Genomic DNA, 16,782 nt, shown 5'->3' on the forward strand with positions numbered 1-16,782 from the left:
GATCTTAAATCTCCACTTTTGTCTCATCTGTTCAAGCAACTTTATTCTATACCTGTTGTGGTTTGCTCAGATTCAACCATGCATACCTAAGCTGTGCTGCCATGATCTTTTTGGCATGGCTCAGTGGGTAGAGTGGTCGCCTGAGGGTTGCTGGTTCGATCCTCGGCCTGTTGAGCTCATGTCAAGGTGTCTCTGAGCAAGACACCGAACCCTAAATTGCTCTTGATGGGTTGTGGTTAAATGCCTTGCATGGCAGCTTCCGCCATCAGTGTGTGAATGTGCGTGTGAATGGGTGTATGTCATGTATAGTTTAAAGCGCTATATAAATACAGACCATTTATCATTTAGAAAGAAGAGAAGAATCAGAATCAGAATCAGAATCAGAATCAGAAAGGTTTTTTATTGCCATATGAGTGAACAGGTTCACATCATTAGGAAAATGCTGCGGTACTTGGTGCAGACATAAAAACAATATAAGTTATAAGTTTAAGCATGCAATAAATATAAAATAAAAATTTTAAAACAAAATAAAGTCTCTACACTTTAACACAAAATTACAAAATATACAGGATGGGTATGGAATTAGAGCATAATCCAGAAAGTATGCTAAAGTGACAGTAAAGTAGCTTTGGTATGTTTGTCTCTTTTTGCATGAAGCACAGGTCCTGTGACTGAGACAGAGCGTTTATGGCCTAGAGTTCTCGTTCATGAGTCCAACAGCAGAGGGGTAGAAACTCTTCTTGTGGCGAGAGGTTCTGGTCCGGATGGACCGTAGCCTCCTGCCTGAGGGGAGTGGCTCAAAAAGTCCATGACCAGGATGAGAAGGGTCGGCTGCGATCTCTCTCCTGTAACCCTTAAAAACAAACCATACTTATTTAGTCTTTTTTTCCTGATAGTACTGTTTAGAAGTTCAATATTTAACATGCTGTATCAGAATCTAGGATGTAGCTCTTGGATTTTATTTTATTATTATTTTTTTTTCAGTTTCTCTGATTATTGCACAGTTCCAGTGAAGTTGCTGGGACATCCACTTCTCAGAAGAATGGAAACAGAATGACATACGCCCTATTAAACTCATCCAATACATTTCATTGTCTTGAGTTTTTGTTTGACCAAGGCTATTTGGGCTCACTGTGGTCCAAGCGAGGCCAGCAAAGCTCTAAGTTTTGTTTGGATCTAGCTCAAATTGAACTTTGTGAGAGAAAATAATGAACAAAAATATATAAATAAGTTGGTCATCATTTGGACAGATGGTGAATGGATGCGGGTTTTTCGTATAGTCTTTTATTAAAGTGCAAAATTTTCTTGGTGGTGGTTAAAGAAAAGTAAGTGGGCATGAATGTATAATGACATTTTAAGTGCTAGACTAATTCTTTAGAGGAGAATATCGCTTTAAAAGTTGTGCTGAAATCACTCCATTGACCCGTTATTTGAAAAGCAGAAAATGTCCAGTTTTGATCATTTTAATAATGAAATTGCAGATTTAACTCTAATGCAATGAATGTAAGAAATGACGTTTTTCTTTTTGCAAACAAAAGTTTAGAACTTCGGCCTTTAAATACAAGAAGTTAAAAATAATCATGATTTGTAAGGAGGTGAACTTCCGACCATTAGTGAGCGGCCAGTTGTGCATAGAATAAGGAATACTTAAAATTTGATTAAAAGGGTTTACCTTTTTTATATATATTTTGTGAATTTATACATTGATAGCATGGAAGATAAAAATGAGCATAAAAGATAAGATCAAAAACCATAAAGCGCGCCATCACCGACCCGTGCGCAGTGCACGTCTCCGCGTGTGGCTAGCCGAGGTCACAAGTTTCCAAGACGGCCCCTGGGAAATCTCACACTCCCGACAGCGAGGGCGGTTCTCAAAACCCATGCGCAGAGGGAGACTCAAGGGACCGTAGACTCACAACGCGCTCATACCGAACCAAAGTTACTAGAAGCTGCCTCTGAAATCCAATAGGAGGAATGACCAATCACCCATCACACTCCAACGGTATGCAGACTCTCCGGAAGGAGCATCTGTACAAGGTACTGGTCATCGGAGACCTGGGAGTCGGAAAGACCTCCATCATCAGGCGCTATGTCCATCAGACCTTCTCCACTAATTACAGGGCTACGATCGGAGTGGACTTCGCCTTGAAAGTGTTGAACTGGGACTCCGAAACTGTCCGTCTTCAGCTTTGGGATATTGCAGGTGGGACAGTAAAGTAATTGAATATGTTCATGTTATTTTCTTGGTACAGTGTGTAGTGACAGCAGGACTTTCACCATCTGCAGAGTTCAATAAAGCTCACGGATGAGTCCGATTTATCAGAATTTCACACTTTTATGGTTCATATTGAAAGTATGTTTTCATGTTAAAATGTGCAAAGGATCATTTTAAACTAAAAACCTGAATGTGTAGCAATGATGTCTTAGTTCCTGAAACGTTGATAGTTTGAGTAGATAAGACTTCAAACTGACAGTGAGGCATGACTCTTGTAAAACTATGAAACAAAGTAAATATGCACTGTCACTTGAGCTGCTGACAGACAGTATTCTCTCTCTCTCTCTCTCTCTCTCTCTCTCACACACACACACACACACACACACACACACACACACACACACACACACACACACACACACACACACACACAGATGAATAAATTGTGTAGAGAAGACCAGCACACTGTTACTCAGTCATTCATTTAAGGTATGATGTTACATCATGTGATTAGACTCATGTGAGGTAGATTTAAAGGCCAGTCACACCAGTGTCATTGTAGACTATAAAAAAACACAAAACATCCTTGCTCAGTCACACACACTAACTTATGCAGGCACATGCTTCAAGCGGTTCATTTTGAACTGTAAAATTGGATTACGGGTCACAACTGTCTACCTGGTTGGAGTTAAACCAGATGAAAATTATAAATAGGAAAAGTGAAGTAAGATATTCTCATGTTAGAATTTGTTTAATAAATATTATATGTTGTGTAAAGCTGTAGATTTCACCATCTGAATAAAGAATGACAGTGTGTCATTGAAAGGAGGAAGCTGTAACAGTCCACAACATGTCAATCTAGTGAAGCTGAAAGTTGCCTCATTTATTCATTAATATTGCTCAACTTTTTAGCTTTACTACAGTTGCAATGCTTAGCAAGCTGGATGAACACCTACATGCTAAGCTCAGGACCAGCAAGTACACACATTACACAGCTGAATAGACATCCTGAGGGAATGTCATGTTGACAGCTAATTAATTTTGCATTTCCTACATGAAGAAATCAACATTTATGCTTGCATAAAGAAGTGAATATTTGAATCTTCACATGACTATAGATTAGTCTATCTGTAAACTGCAGGTTTAATTTAAATTTACTGATAACGAGCTGCAACAAGCAGTTGTATTGAGCATCTGGCAAGTGACAGTAATACCATGGGAATGTGCTGTTTCATGGAAGTGCTGGCACAGCTAACAGTCCTAATGCCAGCTGCATTAGCTGTTTTGCCACAAAAATGCAGTAAAACAATGAAAATCTCTCATCAGACTCATGCCTGCATATGTAGTAATTTTAATGAATGAGGCTCTATGTTTGTGTTTGCTCTTTCAGGCCAGGAACGTTTTGGGAACATGACACGAGTGTATTACCGTGAAGCAATGGGAGCTTTCATTGTGTTCGATGTCACACGGCCCACAACCTTCGAGGCCGTTATTAAGTGGAAAGAGGACCTGGATTCTAAAGTAATGCTAGCAAATGGACAGAGCATTGCAACCGTGCTGCTGGCTAACAAGTGTGACCAGGGCAGGGAACTCACCAACAACGGCATCAAAATGGACCAGTTCTGCAAGGACCATGGCTTTGTTGGGTGGTTTGAGACCTCTGCTAAGGTAAGATCCACCTAAATATGTTTAACATATTCTTGTTTACCAGTAACAATGACAATGTCAAGGCATTTGCAATGGTAAAACTCTTTTGTCCCAAAAGTTTTTATATGCAAGGGTAGAATTTTGACTTCCCCATGGGGTGCATACCAAATAGTTTGTTTGAGAGAACCATTTGGGAAGTCATCCTTGAAAAGTATTTGGAAAATACCAGCACTTCCAAAAAAAACATTCAACAGGTAATTGGATGAACAGTCCAGTCCTTGTCTATCATGAGTGAAAGTAAATGGATCAGGTCAGCAAAATCATACCAAAGAAGCTTAATAAGATTTTGGCTGAAGCAATTATGAAAAGTTCCAGAGCCTTCTTAACTTTACTTTTAATCAAGAAATACTTCACAGTTTGCCAGTTATTATAGTATAGATGATAACTGGGATGCACCAGTTGTTATATTCTGGGTTAATAGCTAGACCAATGTTAAAGATGATGATTTAAACAATTATTAATACTGATTATTTATGTAATTTATTTCCTTTAAATGCAAGGGAAGCAATGTTGCAATGCATTATAAAACTGTGCCAACTCAGTGACATTCACTGTTTACATGGCTCAACAACATTTTTGTATAACCAGGAAATTTAAGTACAAAACAATCATATTTTTCTATGCAACACTATCATAACATTCCAAATCAATACAGCGAACAAGGTGAATATCAGCCGTTACCGATTTTAGGCCAGTATGTCTCAGCCACTACCATTAATTCATTACACCTTTAACACACATCTCTAATCGCTAATCTAAACTCTAATAAAATCCAATACTACTACTTATTTTGAAGAAGTGTAAACAACATGCAATCATATCAGACAACCTCTAAGGACAATTTCTAGGTAGTTTCAATGTCCTTATTAGCTTATACCATTTAATGTATTTAACAAAGAAATATAAAGACTGCTGATTGCAGTAGCCTTGCTTTGGGTTAAATGGAAGACCACTTGTCCTTTTTCAGTGTTTAGTGGTTCATTTCCTTGTTGCGGTCCAGCAGTAACTTAAGTCTTGTGGTCAGTTGTGTGCAAGTCTAGTTCATGGGCAGTAAGTGTAACTGGTTGTCTGCTGTGTTGAGCACAGTCTTGTAATTTGTGAAATAATAATCTTCTGCAGGGAAAAATTCACTTTTAGTTCTGTATTTCTGTGGTATGTTTCTTTTGAGCTTGAACAACCTCTGGTGTTGTTTACAGATGGGTTGAGACTTGTCATCCCATTGAGCTAAAATATTCCATACAGGAGACCCGTACATTGAGAAGGCCTATTTAAATGCAACCCATGATGTTTTCCTAGCCCTAACAAAGTTTTTAAGATGTTCTAACCACACGATGAGTTCAAGTAAATGTGAAAATGACAGTGTAAAACAAAATAAAAAAACACACCACTTCAGCTGAGACGCAAACTCTGATAATCTGCTTGATACTTGTTTGATTTATGCTCTTCACCAAATCCCCAACCTCTAAAAGGAAGCCAGTGTAAATGAGATCAATAGAAACATAGCGTCTAAGACCACAAATGAAAAGAGCTGGTTTTCAACCGTTTTCCTCTGACATAGGGTTGGTCTGTTAAACTTGCAGGGGCAGCCAGTCTTTGGAGCGGGTAGCCGTCCTGCTCATAGATCTTGTCCCACTCAGGTCCTTTGAGACATTAACAAACATCCCCTCAGAGCCAAATGGAATTTCATATCCTCATGGAAGTTGATTCAACTGCTTGGTGCTCAGAATCTTTTGTATCACAGGAAACTCTTTAAAAGAAAAGTCATTTAAATATTCAAATCCAAATATTTTAGTTATGTCTTTAAGTAAATTCAAAGTGACGTGATCTCCATTTGGAATCTACATACCTTTTAATGAATTTTAGTAAGGTTTTCCTTGTTTCAAATGTTCAAACTAATGGCATTTATTGTGATCACAGAACCACAATGAAACAGAGAATGCATTTTCACTTTAAATAATCAAATGGTTAATCACATGGTGGCCACTTTTGTTGATTTAAAGAAACATAATCCTTTGATCAAATATTTTTTGTACAACACATTTTCTTTATCTTTCAAACATTTTGCTTTACTTATTGTGACAACTTGGGTTAATCTTTATGCATATAGTAACTGAAACACCGTAAAGTATATAAACATAGATTTAAATGCTGCTGATGTCTTTAATCACACATCCTCTGTTGAGACTCAGCGTAGGTGCAATGCCATTCATGTGGCATCAGTACTCAACATTCTGAGAGGTCAAAGGTCACCACTGGCCAATGAGCATGCTCTGCTAGAGGCTTTAGAGAGATGTACTCACTTGGCAGCTGCTAGAAATAAGATGCTTATATCATTTACAACCCCAAATCAGGAAGAAGTTGGGAGGGTTTGGAAAGTGCAATTAAATAAAATACAGTTAAACAAACAGAAAACAAACAAGTAAGTAAATAAATGCAGATAGTGTTAATATTACATTTCTAGTTTAAGATATTTCAGTACCTGTGGTTTTGGTATTTATTTATATATATATATATATATATATATATATATATATATATATATATATATATATATATTTATATATATATATATATTTATTTATTTATGACCAGGGGCATTTGAGGGGCAAAATACCAATTTTATTTTTAAGGAGGTGGTTGTAGTCATGATATAATACAAAAGAGATATGAACTAAAAAAAGAAAATTGTCTTTGTGGAATAAAAATGGGCTATAGATCTCCAGTTTGTCAGAATATACAGTAAGTAAATAAATAATTAGAGTGCTTTAAAAACTGTCCCTTAAAGAAAGGTTAGAATTCATGCCATTAAACAATTTAAGGAATCTAGAGAAATTTCTGTGCATAAAGGACATGAACACAAGCTTAAGTTGTGAGAAATTTTTAAGTACAACAATGCAGAGTTAAATTCACAAATGCCTCTTAACTGTGCAAAACCTTAAAGCATTGCTACCTTTCTTTGGCTTGGAAGCATCTAGGATTGACCACCACACAGCAGATTTAGCTACTGTGGTCAGACCAGTCACCATTGCTGATTTCTTCTTTTTTTTTGGAAGAGGGGGACAGTGTTCTTTAGACCAAAGACAACAAGACCACCCAGACTGCCACAAGTCCAAAAATCAGGCTCTGTAATGGTAGGAGGTTGTGCAAATGCTTTTGGAAAAAGTAATTTACACTTGTGGGATGGCTACAATAACATTAAGGAGAAACAATATCTTTCAAGATTGGCAGGTTGTCAAAAGAAGTTTATGCCATTTTACAATGGCACAATACTAAACTATATTATATGGAGATTATAAAGGCATAGTTGAGGCATAAGAGGCATAAGGTCCTGACCTGTCCCCATCAGAGGATCTGTGGAGAATTGTGAGGAATTTTGAAACAAAAAAATGTGACAGTGATGGTCCTGTGCTGTAGGGCTATTTAAACATGTGTGTAGAAAGACAAAATAGCACCTTAATTGTTACCAACCTTTCTTTATTTTTAATGCAGAAATGGATGCATATTAACCAATAAAAAGAAGTTTGCAAGCCAGTGTAAGAAATATTTTTGGTTGTCAAAAAAAATGTAAGATTTATGGTACCATTCCAACATTTTCTGGCTCAGAGCTGAATGTAAAGATGCTAATATACAGATGGACTCGCATGGTGTCCCTCTCATTAAGGTAAGAGTATGCTATATGTTCACATGCTGTACTATATTACTTTTAATTCATAGCATTTGTTTTAAGTGCAGGGTAATAAAGCTGGATTATTATGTGATTTGCCGGTAACTGTTTAAATAACCTTGTCACATGTCATACCTGACAGTAGTTCAACTTTTTCCTTCAGGACAATCTCAATATCAGTGAAGCTGCAAACTTCCTGGTCAAACACATCATGGCCACAGAGAATGACATCCTAAAGTCAGTGGTACCAGACACCATTTCACCACAGATCGACTCCAACAGGCAGATGAGCTGCTCGGGCTGCTTCAAATAATGAAAGGAAGATGGTGGAAGCAGAAAGAATGGATGCACAGCAGGACTAAGAGGGATAAACACCACACAGCCAGCTAAGGAAACGGAAACAGCATTCAGGGTGGTGCAATGGGGCTTCTTAGGTACATACCAGTTGAGTTGAAAAAATTCTGTTTATTTCTTTTTATAGAGTAAACAACAGCTTACATTGACTCAGAAGTTGCACATTTATTTCAAATAACAGTTTTTAATAGGAAGTTATCTTGTGATACCTAAGCTTCTTTTTGGCAAGTAACACTGCTGTCTGTGCTATTTGAAGTCTTTGAAAGATAAAAGACATGTTGATGAACATGCATCCTCATTATTTTCTACAATTTTAAGTATGTTTGCATGTATTACTGTGCTTTCTCAGCCACTAAAACCATTGAAAAGAGTGCAGCTGGTGATAAGCAGGCTTTCTTAAATGTCATTCTGCACAAGCCAAAGAAAGAACTGCAGGCCACTTTCAGTGAAGGCTGTGCTACTTTGTAAAACAGTTTTTAGTGGTTTTAAGTTATTTACTGTGTGCTTTTATGAGTGTAATGTGGTGAATGTACTTTGTGAAATTGCTTAAAATCCCCCTTCAACTGACTGTTGTGTAAGCCTTATTTAATTTTTTAGCTGAAGTGACAACACATTTATATTTCTAGCAACAGCTTGGTTGTAGCCAAGCAGAGATTAGGCTACACACCCAGACACACAAACACCTTGGAGATATGAGCAGCTGGTAGGTCTACTGGGGCAGTTTGGGTTTGACTGACTTATTAGACATAATTGTTTGTGGGTGGGGGTTGGTTGGTAACAGCATTTTACTAAAGTGATTTAAAAAATGTTTTCCAAATTAGATTAATATGTATATTCATGTGATATTTTTAGTCATAATCAGGACACTTGCAAGTTCATTTATCAAAACCTCTGTATCCATGGTAGCAGAAGCCTTTTTTATGAGTATGCTGTGATGCTGTGTATGTCTCTGTTTAATGCTATTTCTCACTGTACTTTGCTCACATATACACACCATGAAACATATGCACATTTAGACTTCTTTCTCCACTTTTTCTCTCACATACGATGTGTATCTGAAGGTGGTTTCCTCTTTTTGGAATACCTACTTTTCTGTTTTGTTGTTAGCTGAATCCTCTGCACAAAGCAGATGTATTTATTCTTACTATGAAGAGTTCTGACCTCATATTAACTCCAGATCAGCTGCATGCCCAAATCTGGAAGCAATTAAGTGATGATGTGGTATCATGCTATTTATGTAAATGTAAAATAATTATCTGCTGACATATATTGTTTTCTCAAGTTTGCACAGTGTTTACAAGCAAATACAACATTGCCATTGTATTTGTAATACACTTGTAATTAATTAACAGCATGCACATGGATGCTTGATAGATTTAAACAATGTCTTCTCCACAGAGCAGTTTCACTCTGAAGGTGTGTGACTCATCATGTGAGATCAGCAAAAAGTCACACTATAGATGTCTTAGACACATAAGAGCACAGAATAGTGCTTTGTGAGTAATTATTTTATTACATGCTCCTGTAGAGAAACCTAACTGACCATCTACAGCTGATTACACCGCTTCAGGTTTGTACTTGTTTGTTATTTATTGTGCAATACTCAAATAAATGAAAAGATTTCACACTTATCCTGGTGTTGCTGCTTTTGGAACACATATTTTTATAAACTCTAAGACTGGAGCAGGTTCATGTTATTTAACATTTAACCTGGAACAAACTGTTTTAACTTAAGCAAAGTTTCACAAATCACTTTAGGCATCAGCGGATCAACTTCTAAGTTAATTAGTTTAGATGGGAAATATGTCTGTTTGTGTGTGTCTATTCAGGCTGATCCAGGACTCTCAGGTTCTCATTAGTTGGACGTATGACTGCAGATCATTCTCTGCATGAGGGAGTAGATTTGGTCATTTGCTTTTAGCTCCTGTTATGACATTACTACTAGCCCGGCACCCTATGTATCTGAGATCTGTGGATAATAAATGTATGGAAAAATAGAACCAAACTAGGACTGTTCATGGGTTTCATATTGACCTGATGCTAATCTAAAACCATCTCAAGAAAATGCTCACAAAAAAAGAATGAGGGAGGAAAAATAAAAGGGGCAGACAGTGGTGTAAGAAAAAAGGAGATACAAAGGAGTATTAACAGCTCATCAAGAAATCTTGTAGGTAAAGACAGACACATTAGTGACCTCAACTGCCTTTGGAAAAAAAAGAATTCCAGCAGAATACAAGTGACATCTCTCTGTTAGATCAGACTGCATTTAACCAGCTTAATCACATGGTTGCCAACAGAGTCTTCAGATGATAACATAATGTGATTTGGTATGGTGACTTTCCCAAGACATTTAACCCTTTTTTATAGTGTCAGGAATGATTTGTATAGAGCCACCTGCTGTCAAATTAAACACACTGCAGTCACTGTAGTCATTTAAAGTAGGCTACATGGCAATTCTTGAATACAATCATTACTGGGTTTCTGTGGCAGAACATTGTGGCACAACATAAACTTTCTACAGAAATAAAAATGCAAAGGAATATATTTTTTTGGGCAGCAGCACCTTGACAATGATACTGTTTTAAACTTCATCACATGCTTTCTCAGGAAAAAGACCATCCCCATCGCAGTAAATTTTTTACCTTTAAGCCCGTGGGAAGAAAAGATCCTCAATTCCCACACAGTCTATTAGGGCAATAGTTGTTTGACCTTTGAGCACTTTGTTCTTATTTCCACTCTGTCATAATAATAAACATATGAAAAGCCTTTGGAAATGACCAGCATTATTTTAGCTGGCAAAATTCTGTCTAGTTTTTTAACCAAGATTCAAGAAGGAGATGCATAAAAGATGAGTAGGATTAAATCATTAATACATCTGTCCAAAGGAAGGATAAGTCATAAGGTGAGATGCTTCATCTCACCAGAGTCATCAGGTGAGATCATTTTGGATCATTAAAAAGAAACCTGTAGGAGGGCTACTGGTATGCACTTGAGCCACTAGAGGGCAGTAAGCACCAGAGTTATACATGATTCAGACTGAGTATAAAGTCTGAAGTCGCTTTCCATGGAGCGAAAAGCATTGTTTTTTTTCCGTTAACCTTAACATATTAACATCCTTAAAATCCACAATCATAAAAAAATACAATGTGATTTATTGGGGTTTTCCTCATAAAATCAAAGTATAGCTGGTTTGTATTCACAACATGATTCATTTAAATTTCTACATCATTTAATAATAATCTGCATAGGGATACTAATTATGAATTATGAATAATTTTTTACTTGAATGACAAGAAAAGTAGATCAGAGAATCACAGGAGAGGTTGCAAGACATTTTTTGTCTAGTCTCATTCTCTGTATAAAATATTTGCAACCAACAAAGTTAAATAAAAGCAAGAGACAACCTAAAACTTGCAGAAAATAATACAATAATTGGAATGCATGAAGCTAGAAGAAGCAATTATCATGTTGACAGAAGATGCAAAATATAAATGTAAATCAGGTTGATGAGTTATGAATACATTGTTCATTTGATCCCTGGCAGTGATTTAGAAAACAATGGTTAAGGTAATTGTATTATAGGCAACAAACAATATTTTCATCTAGTGCAGGGTCTGCTACAAAGCAGGACAGAAAAATAAAATGGATTTTCAGAAGTGAGGCAGGTTTTCTCCTAAAATTTGCTGACACATCAAAAGTTTGCCAACATTGTGATACATTTGAGTTAAAATGGATTTGTGAGGTCTGTTTTTAGTGAGTCAAAGCTCTGAGACGTCTGTGCTACTTGACAGCCGTGTCACTGTGGTCAGCTGACGCAAGGAGGCCACAATGACAAATAAATGTTAGAAAGAACATCAGAAAGGTAAACATGGTACACTATGTCAAGTATTTTTGTTGAGCTATGTGGTCTTTGGTACAAAATGCTGTGGTGAGTTGTACCCTATGTGAGAGGGCACATCCTAAGGAACCATACTAGACCAAACTACATATGATGTTTTACAAAAGTCCTGAAGTTTATGTAAATAAGGATGAATTTGTAGTCATCTGGAGGTATGTTACAAATATAAAAATGACCTTTCTCTATAATTTATAAAGTTGTTGATGTCTCAGCATGCATCCCGACTGTTCTTTCAGTAAGAAAAAATCTGTAATAGACAATCTGCAAAGCCAGATATATTTGTCTTTCACTATTTGCTTTGAATTGAAAAGGTGCATCACTTCAGTGGAAATATATTTACATGTTTTGAAAGAACTCAAAAGCTCTTAATACTTTGTACAGCAGCCTATACTCAGGCCAAAGTACATGGTGATGTCCTTGTACACTGAATGATGCAGGGTACAATACAGTTTAATAGTTTATCTGACATCATAACCTTAAGGAACAGTTATATGTGCTGGATGTGTATCTAAAGAAAATGTTGTCCTGTGAGGGTGTCCCTGCTGGAGCCAGATGCGTCCTCCTCGGATGTCTCATACGTATCAAGACTACCAGAGCATGCTGTGAAAGATGCATGTGGCTGGAGTGGCAATCCATGCTGTGATAAAAATGTGTCACTTTGAGGAAAAAAAGAGGACAAAGGGCAGTCTGAGGAGATGTATTTGGTTAACACCTGCAGCTGCTCTGGTTGCAGATTTGCTTCATTACAGACCCTCTGGCATAGAACTGTGACGCTGTGACATGTTTTCACCTTCAGCTGGCTCAGCTGGCTCTTTTCCATGATCAGTTTTTCCCTCTCTGTCTTCTGTAAAATAAACAATCTGATTAGCGTGACTGAAAGAGAGAAGCCATCTAATGAAAAGTGTTCTAATTTCAATAGAGAATTTTTTTACCAGCTTGTTGATTTCACACTGCAAATTATATATGCAGTCTAGTTTTCTTTTGCGGCAACGCTGAGCTGCGAGGCGGTTTTTGCTGCGTCGCCTCATGTCATGAACAATATCCAGTTGTTCTCGGGTAAAGACGTGTTGCTTCAGCAGCTGCTGAAAGTCATTTCGGCTCAGATTCACTATCCAGTCTACAGGGAATGGTAACTGCACCTGAGGAAACCCCAACAAGAAATAAAAGGTTATACACAAAGATAACATGACAGCATGAGAAGATCTGCATAAATAAAGGAGCACCCTCAATTACTTGGCGTTGTAACTGTTTGTACAACAAACTGTTCATTGCAAGTTTAGGACTCACACACGTGATTTAGAGAAGCAAGCTTGTAGAGAAAAGTTTGATTTCTTGTCTGACCAGTGAGAGAAATACTCAACATGTATTTCTATAACTTAATGTAGTTTAAAGTGATTCCAAGACACAGTTTAATGAGTGAAATCCAATCGATATGGAGGTTGTTTAAATGTACAAATAGAAATGCAAGCCATGCAAAAATGGATGGCGTTCACAGAGTTATAGTTTCACTAAGCTGGTAATTATTAACCCGCTGAAATCTGCTGCTGCAAATGTGCGACAGGAGATATACACTCACCAGTTTGCAGGAGCTGTATGAATCTTGTAGTGTTTAATCTGGGGCCAATAAAAGAAATAAAATACCCTCAACTTTATCTGCACACTTACCCTTTGTACGTGCAATCTAATCCAAATACTGTGTACAGGAACACGAGTGATTCCTGAAACCTATGGTTTGACCTATTGTCATTACCCAATCAGCAGGCTGACCTGGGAGTTTTAGCTAAAGTGGACTCTGAACCAATGAGAAGGATATATAAACATGCTCAAACACACACATAATGTCTCTGCTTGGGTGAATAATTAACTTATAGCTAACCTACTCTGCATGAGTTCAGACATCAAATTGTGTATGATAAAAAGTACTTTAAGTCTTATCTAAAAGAGATATAAGTGAAGCAACTACATGTAAGATCACAAACACAGCCTTTTTTTCAGACCAACATGGATTTCTGATTCAGGAAGCAGACGTGCAGAAGAACAGAGCAGAGCTGCAGATTATCAGCTAACTTGCTTCACAGTTTATCTGCTTACCTGCCGGGCTCTCTCTCTTGTGGAGGACTCACTGTCTCCCTCTGTTTCTGTGTCTGAGTCCCCATCTTCCCCTGAGTTCACAGAGGAAACTTCCGATGGAGATGCACCCTCGCACTCAGATATCCCTGTTGGCTTCCATTGACATTTTATTTGTTCCAGATCCTGGAGAAAGGGACATGTACTTCTTGTGGAGCTGAGGCTGTTATTTAGCTTCGGCCACTCTGAAGACGGGTTCTGGGTCCATCTGCCCCCAGTATCGGTGGAACATCCTGCTTCTGGGTTCTGGAAGTTTATCTGAGACGTGCTTTTATCTGACCCAAGCTGACTGGGGAGGTGTTCAGAAACTTCATTCTCCATGCTACTTCTTATTCTGGTCTTTTCTGTTACAATGGCCATTCTTTCCATGTTGCCTGTTTGTCCTCCTTTTCCTCCTTCTACACAGGCATTATCTAACCCTTTTCTCCCAGCTTCTACCTGAGTGTTTTGATGAGTGGAGCCTGGCTCTAGTTCATCAGTCTCCCTTGCTTCCTTCTTTTTGTTACTGTCATTGTCAAACATCTCATGCCCCAGTGACCTAGTGATTGCAGAGTCCTTGTCTGAGGCTTTTGGAGGGCAGTGATGCAGTATTAACTCTGGTGACCTCAGATGACCTGTCTTGGTAATGTTTACTTCTGAAGATCCAATTCCAGAGGTGTTCGCCATCGTTTCCTCCAGCTTAATAATGTTGCTCTCCATTACCTCATCATGCCATTTTCCTTCTCTTTCAAATGTGTCCTTGTTAGCCATGTTAACGCCCCATGCATTTCCACAATTTTCTGTTTTCATTTCATGTATTTCAGTTTCCCGTGGCTCTTCAGTTGCTCCTTTACTTCCTTTGTCTGTTTTGGAGGTTGAATTTTTAGGAAAGTCAAACAGCGTTTCAGTGTTGCTTGAGCATGGCAAGCAGGGATGAATGCAGTCATCCCTGATCCCTGGTGTTACTTGACTAGTCAGGCTTTTCTGAGGGACACACGCGTCCTTCCCACAAGCTAGCTGGAACTTGCGATATTTTGGACACTGCATGAAAAGATCATTCATCTCTTCAGCCACAGGTGCAACAGTGTCTGTGGAGTTCTGAATTCCCATTTTGCTGTTCACTGATTTGTTACAGTCCCAAGTCACTTCCTGCTGAGATGATGAGTCAGTAACTGGTTTTACTTCTTTGTAATCCAACAACACACTTTCAGATTCTGTGCCACAGGTTTCCTTTGATAATTGCCCCTTGCATTTTTTTTTACAACAGGATTTTCTCATAAAAGGGGGACAACTGCTGTTACTTGAAAAGAACTTTGGGAGGAGGAAATCAAAACATGCCTCATCTAGGTCTCTGAAACCAAGAACAGAGGCGGAATTTTGTATATCTAAGACATTGTTTTTTCCAAAGTGGAGTTTGGATGTGTAGGCAAACTTCAGCAAGGGCTCAAATCCAGCAACTGTCACCTGTAAAAGACGAGAAATGAGACACATGAGGACTTCTGTCCTCCAATATGTTCATAGATATTGCAGAAGTTGACAGGACTGACCAACCGTTCTGACTTTATTTCCTTCAGATAATCATGTATTCACACATGGACATATATTATTTAAGAATTTGGTTCATTTAGAGTTCAGATTTGTTGTTGTTTCTATAAAAAAAGAAAAACAAACTAAATTTGACAATGCTAATAATAATAACCCCAAATAAAAACTTTAGATGTTAGGTCTCTGTATCCAATGAGTTTTAGATAGTTTTCATTCAATAATGCTCTTTGGATGTCTGTTGTCTGTGGTGACAGCTGATATTTTTATGCTTATTGATTCAGGCTGGGTAATAAATAAACAGAATTCCCCAACCTATGCAATAAGAACCATTGCTGAGGAAATAAACCTTTCAGTCACTTTTCTCACTTCACTTTCAGCTGTGAGGCAGTGGAGTTTGTACGTAAGCACTTTCTTTCTGTATGGCAGCATGAGGTGACATCTCACCTCTTGTGGCAGAGTGATAACCCCTCCTTGTTGGCTGAGGGAAGAGATCCTTTGAGCGAAGTACTCACTACAGGAAGCAAGCACCGAGCAGTGGGCTCTGAAACTCTGACTCTCCACCACCACTGTAACATCACACAATGAGTCCAGGCAGCGCTGTTCGTTCAGGCAGCGCAGCACATGGGAGGAATGCACCGTAGACTCAAACGTAAACACAGAAGACCGCTGGGTAGACATAGCCATCTGGGACATCTGTATGTAGACAAAACACACAGACACAGACATACACACATAAGACAAAAGTTTGCCAATTCCCCTCTATCACAAATATAGTTTATATTTTCATGTAACAATTGAAAACGTGCCTACCTTACAAAGCAGACTTCAATCTCTTATGGTGTTAAAACAGTCCCAGCTGCCTTGCACACATGGGTATTGCTAAATGGAATGCCGTCCAACCAGACTGTGTTTCTCAGAAAACCTTATCTCAACTCAGCTACAAACTAAAAACTGAGCTTGACTCAGTCATATGGCCTGTGTGAGTATGTGAGAGGGAGGGAGGCATGGAGGGAGTGTGTGTTTGTGTGTGTGTGTGTGTGTGTGTGTGTGTGTTTTGCAACAACTCTGGGTGTAACAGAGCAGCGCTGACTCATGTGCTCCTGCTGATAAAGGATGAGCAAGCAGTTTTTCTGTTCCTTCCAATCCCACCCTTGGATTTGTCTGGTAAACCAACAGACTATAACCAGAAAATCCTGTTTACAACAGTACATAGATATTTGCATAGATATAGGCTGTTGCTTCTGTCTTTATAATATAAGTATACCCCCCCCCCCCCCCCCCCCCCCCCCCCCA

At 38.2% G+C, this 16,782-nt stretch overlaps 2 protein-coding genes across 2 annotated transcripts; one reads left to right on the top strand and one right to left on the bottom strand.

Annotated features, from left to right (window-relative positions):
* The first annotated feature begins 1,944 nt into the window (after positions 1-1,944).
* Positions 1,945-8,285, top strand: rab38b (RAB38b, member of RAS oncogene family). Its single transcript, XM_042007835.1, has 3 exons — positions 1,945-2,203; positions 3,606-3,883; positions 7,750-8,285. Exons 1-3 carry the CDS (start codon positions 1,975-1,977, stop codon positions 7,897-7,899), a joined length of 657 nt encoding a protein of 218 aa, XP_041863769.1. The 5' UTR covers positions 1,945-1,974; the 3' UTR covers positions 7,900-8,285.
* Positions 8,286-12,282: 3,997 nt separating this feature from the next.
* On the bottom strand, positions 12,283-16,467 carry LOC121654008 (transcription regulator protein BACH1-like). The gene is made up of 5 exons (XM_042007834.1): positions 16,300-16,467; positions 15,934-16,182; positions 13,930-15,408; positions 12,771-12,977; positions 12,283-12,682 (listed from the first exon to the last, which is right to left on the bottom strand). The coding sequence occupies exons 2-5, from the start codon at positions 16,180-16,182 to the stop codon at positions 12,347-12,349; spliced, it is 2,271 nt and encodes a 756-aa protein (XP_041863768.1). The 5' UTR covers positions 16,300-16,467; the 3' UTR covers positions 12,283-12,346.
* Between the last annotated feature and the right edge of the window lie 315 nt (positions 16,468-16,782).

Source organism: Melanotaenia boesemani, chromosome 15 (assembly GCF_017639745.1).
Source record: "Melanotaenia boesemani isolate fMelBoe1 chromosome 15, fMelBoe1.pri, whole genome shotgun sequence".
Taxonomy (NCBI): domain Eukaryota; kingdom Metazoa; phylum Chordata; class Actinopteri; order Atheriniformes; family Melanotaeniidae; genus Melanotaenia; species Melanotaenia boesemani.

What these genes read in the sequence shown, in the direction of transcription:
- rab38b (XM_042007835.1), top strand. Translation starts at nt 1,975, where the DNA reads ATGACCAATCACCCATCACACTCCAACGGTATGCAGACTCTCCGGAAG. An exon ending in TCAGCTTTGGGATATTGCAG is followed by an intron (nt 2,204 to 3,605) that starts GTGGGACAGTAA and finishes TTGCTCTTTCAG; the next exon opens with GCCAGGAACGTTTTGGGAAC. An exon ending in GGTTTGAGACCTCTGCTAAG is followed by an intron (nt 3,884 to 7,749) that starts GTAAGATCCACC and finishes TTTTTCCTTCAG; the next exon opens with GACAATCTCAATATCAGTGA.
- LOC121654008 (XM_042007834.1), bottom strand. Translation starts at nt 16,182, where the DNA reads ATGTCCCAGATGGCTATGTCTACCCAGCGGTCTTCTGTGTTTACGTTT. An exon ending in TTATCACTCTGCCACAAGAG is followed by an intron (nt 15,409 to 15,933) that starts GTGAGATGTCAC and finishes CGTCTTTTACAG; the next exon opens with GTGACAGTTGCTGGATTTGA. An exon ending in AGTGTGAAATCAACAAGCTG is followed by an intron (nt 12,683 to 12,770) that starts GTAAAAAAATTC and finishes TTTATTTTACAG; the next exon opens with AAGACAGAGAGGGAAAAACT.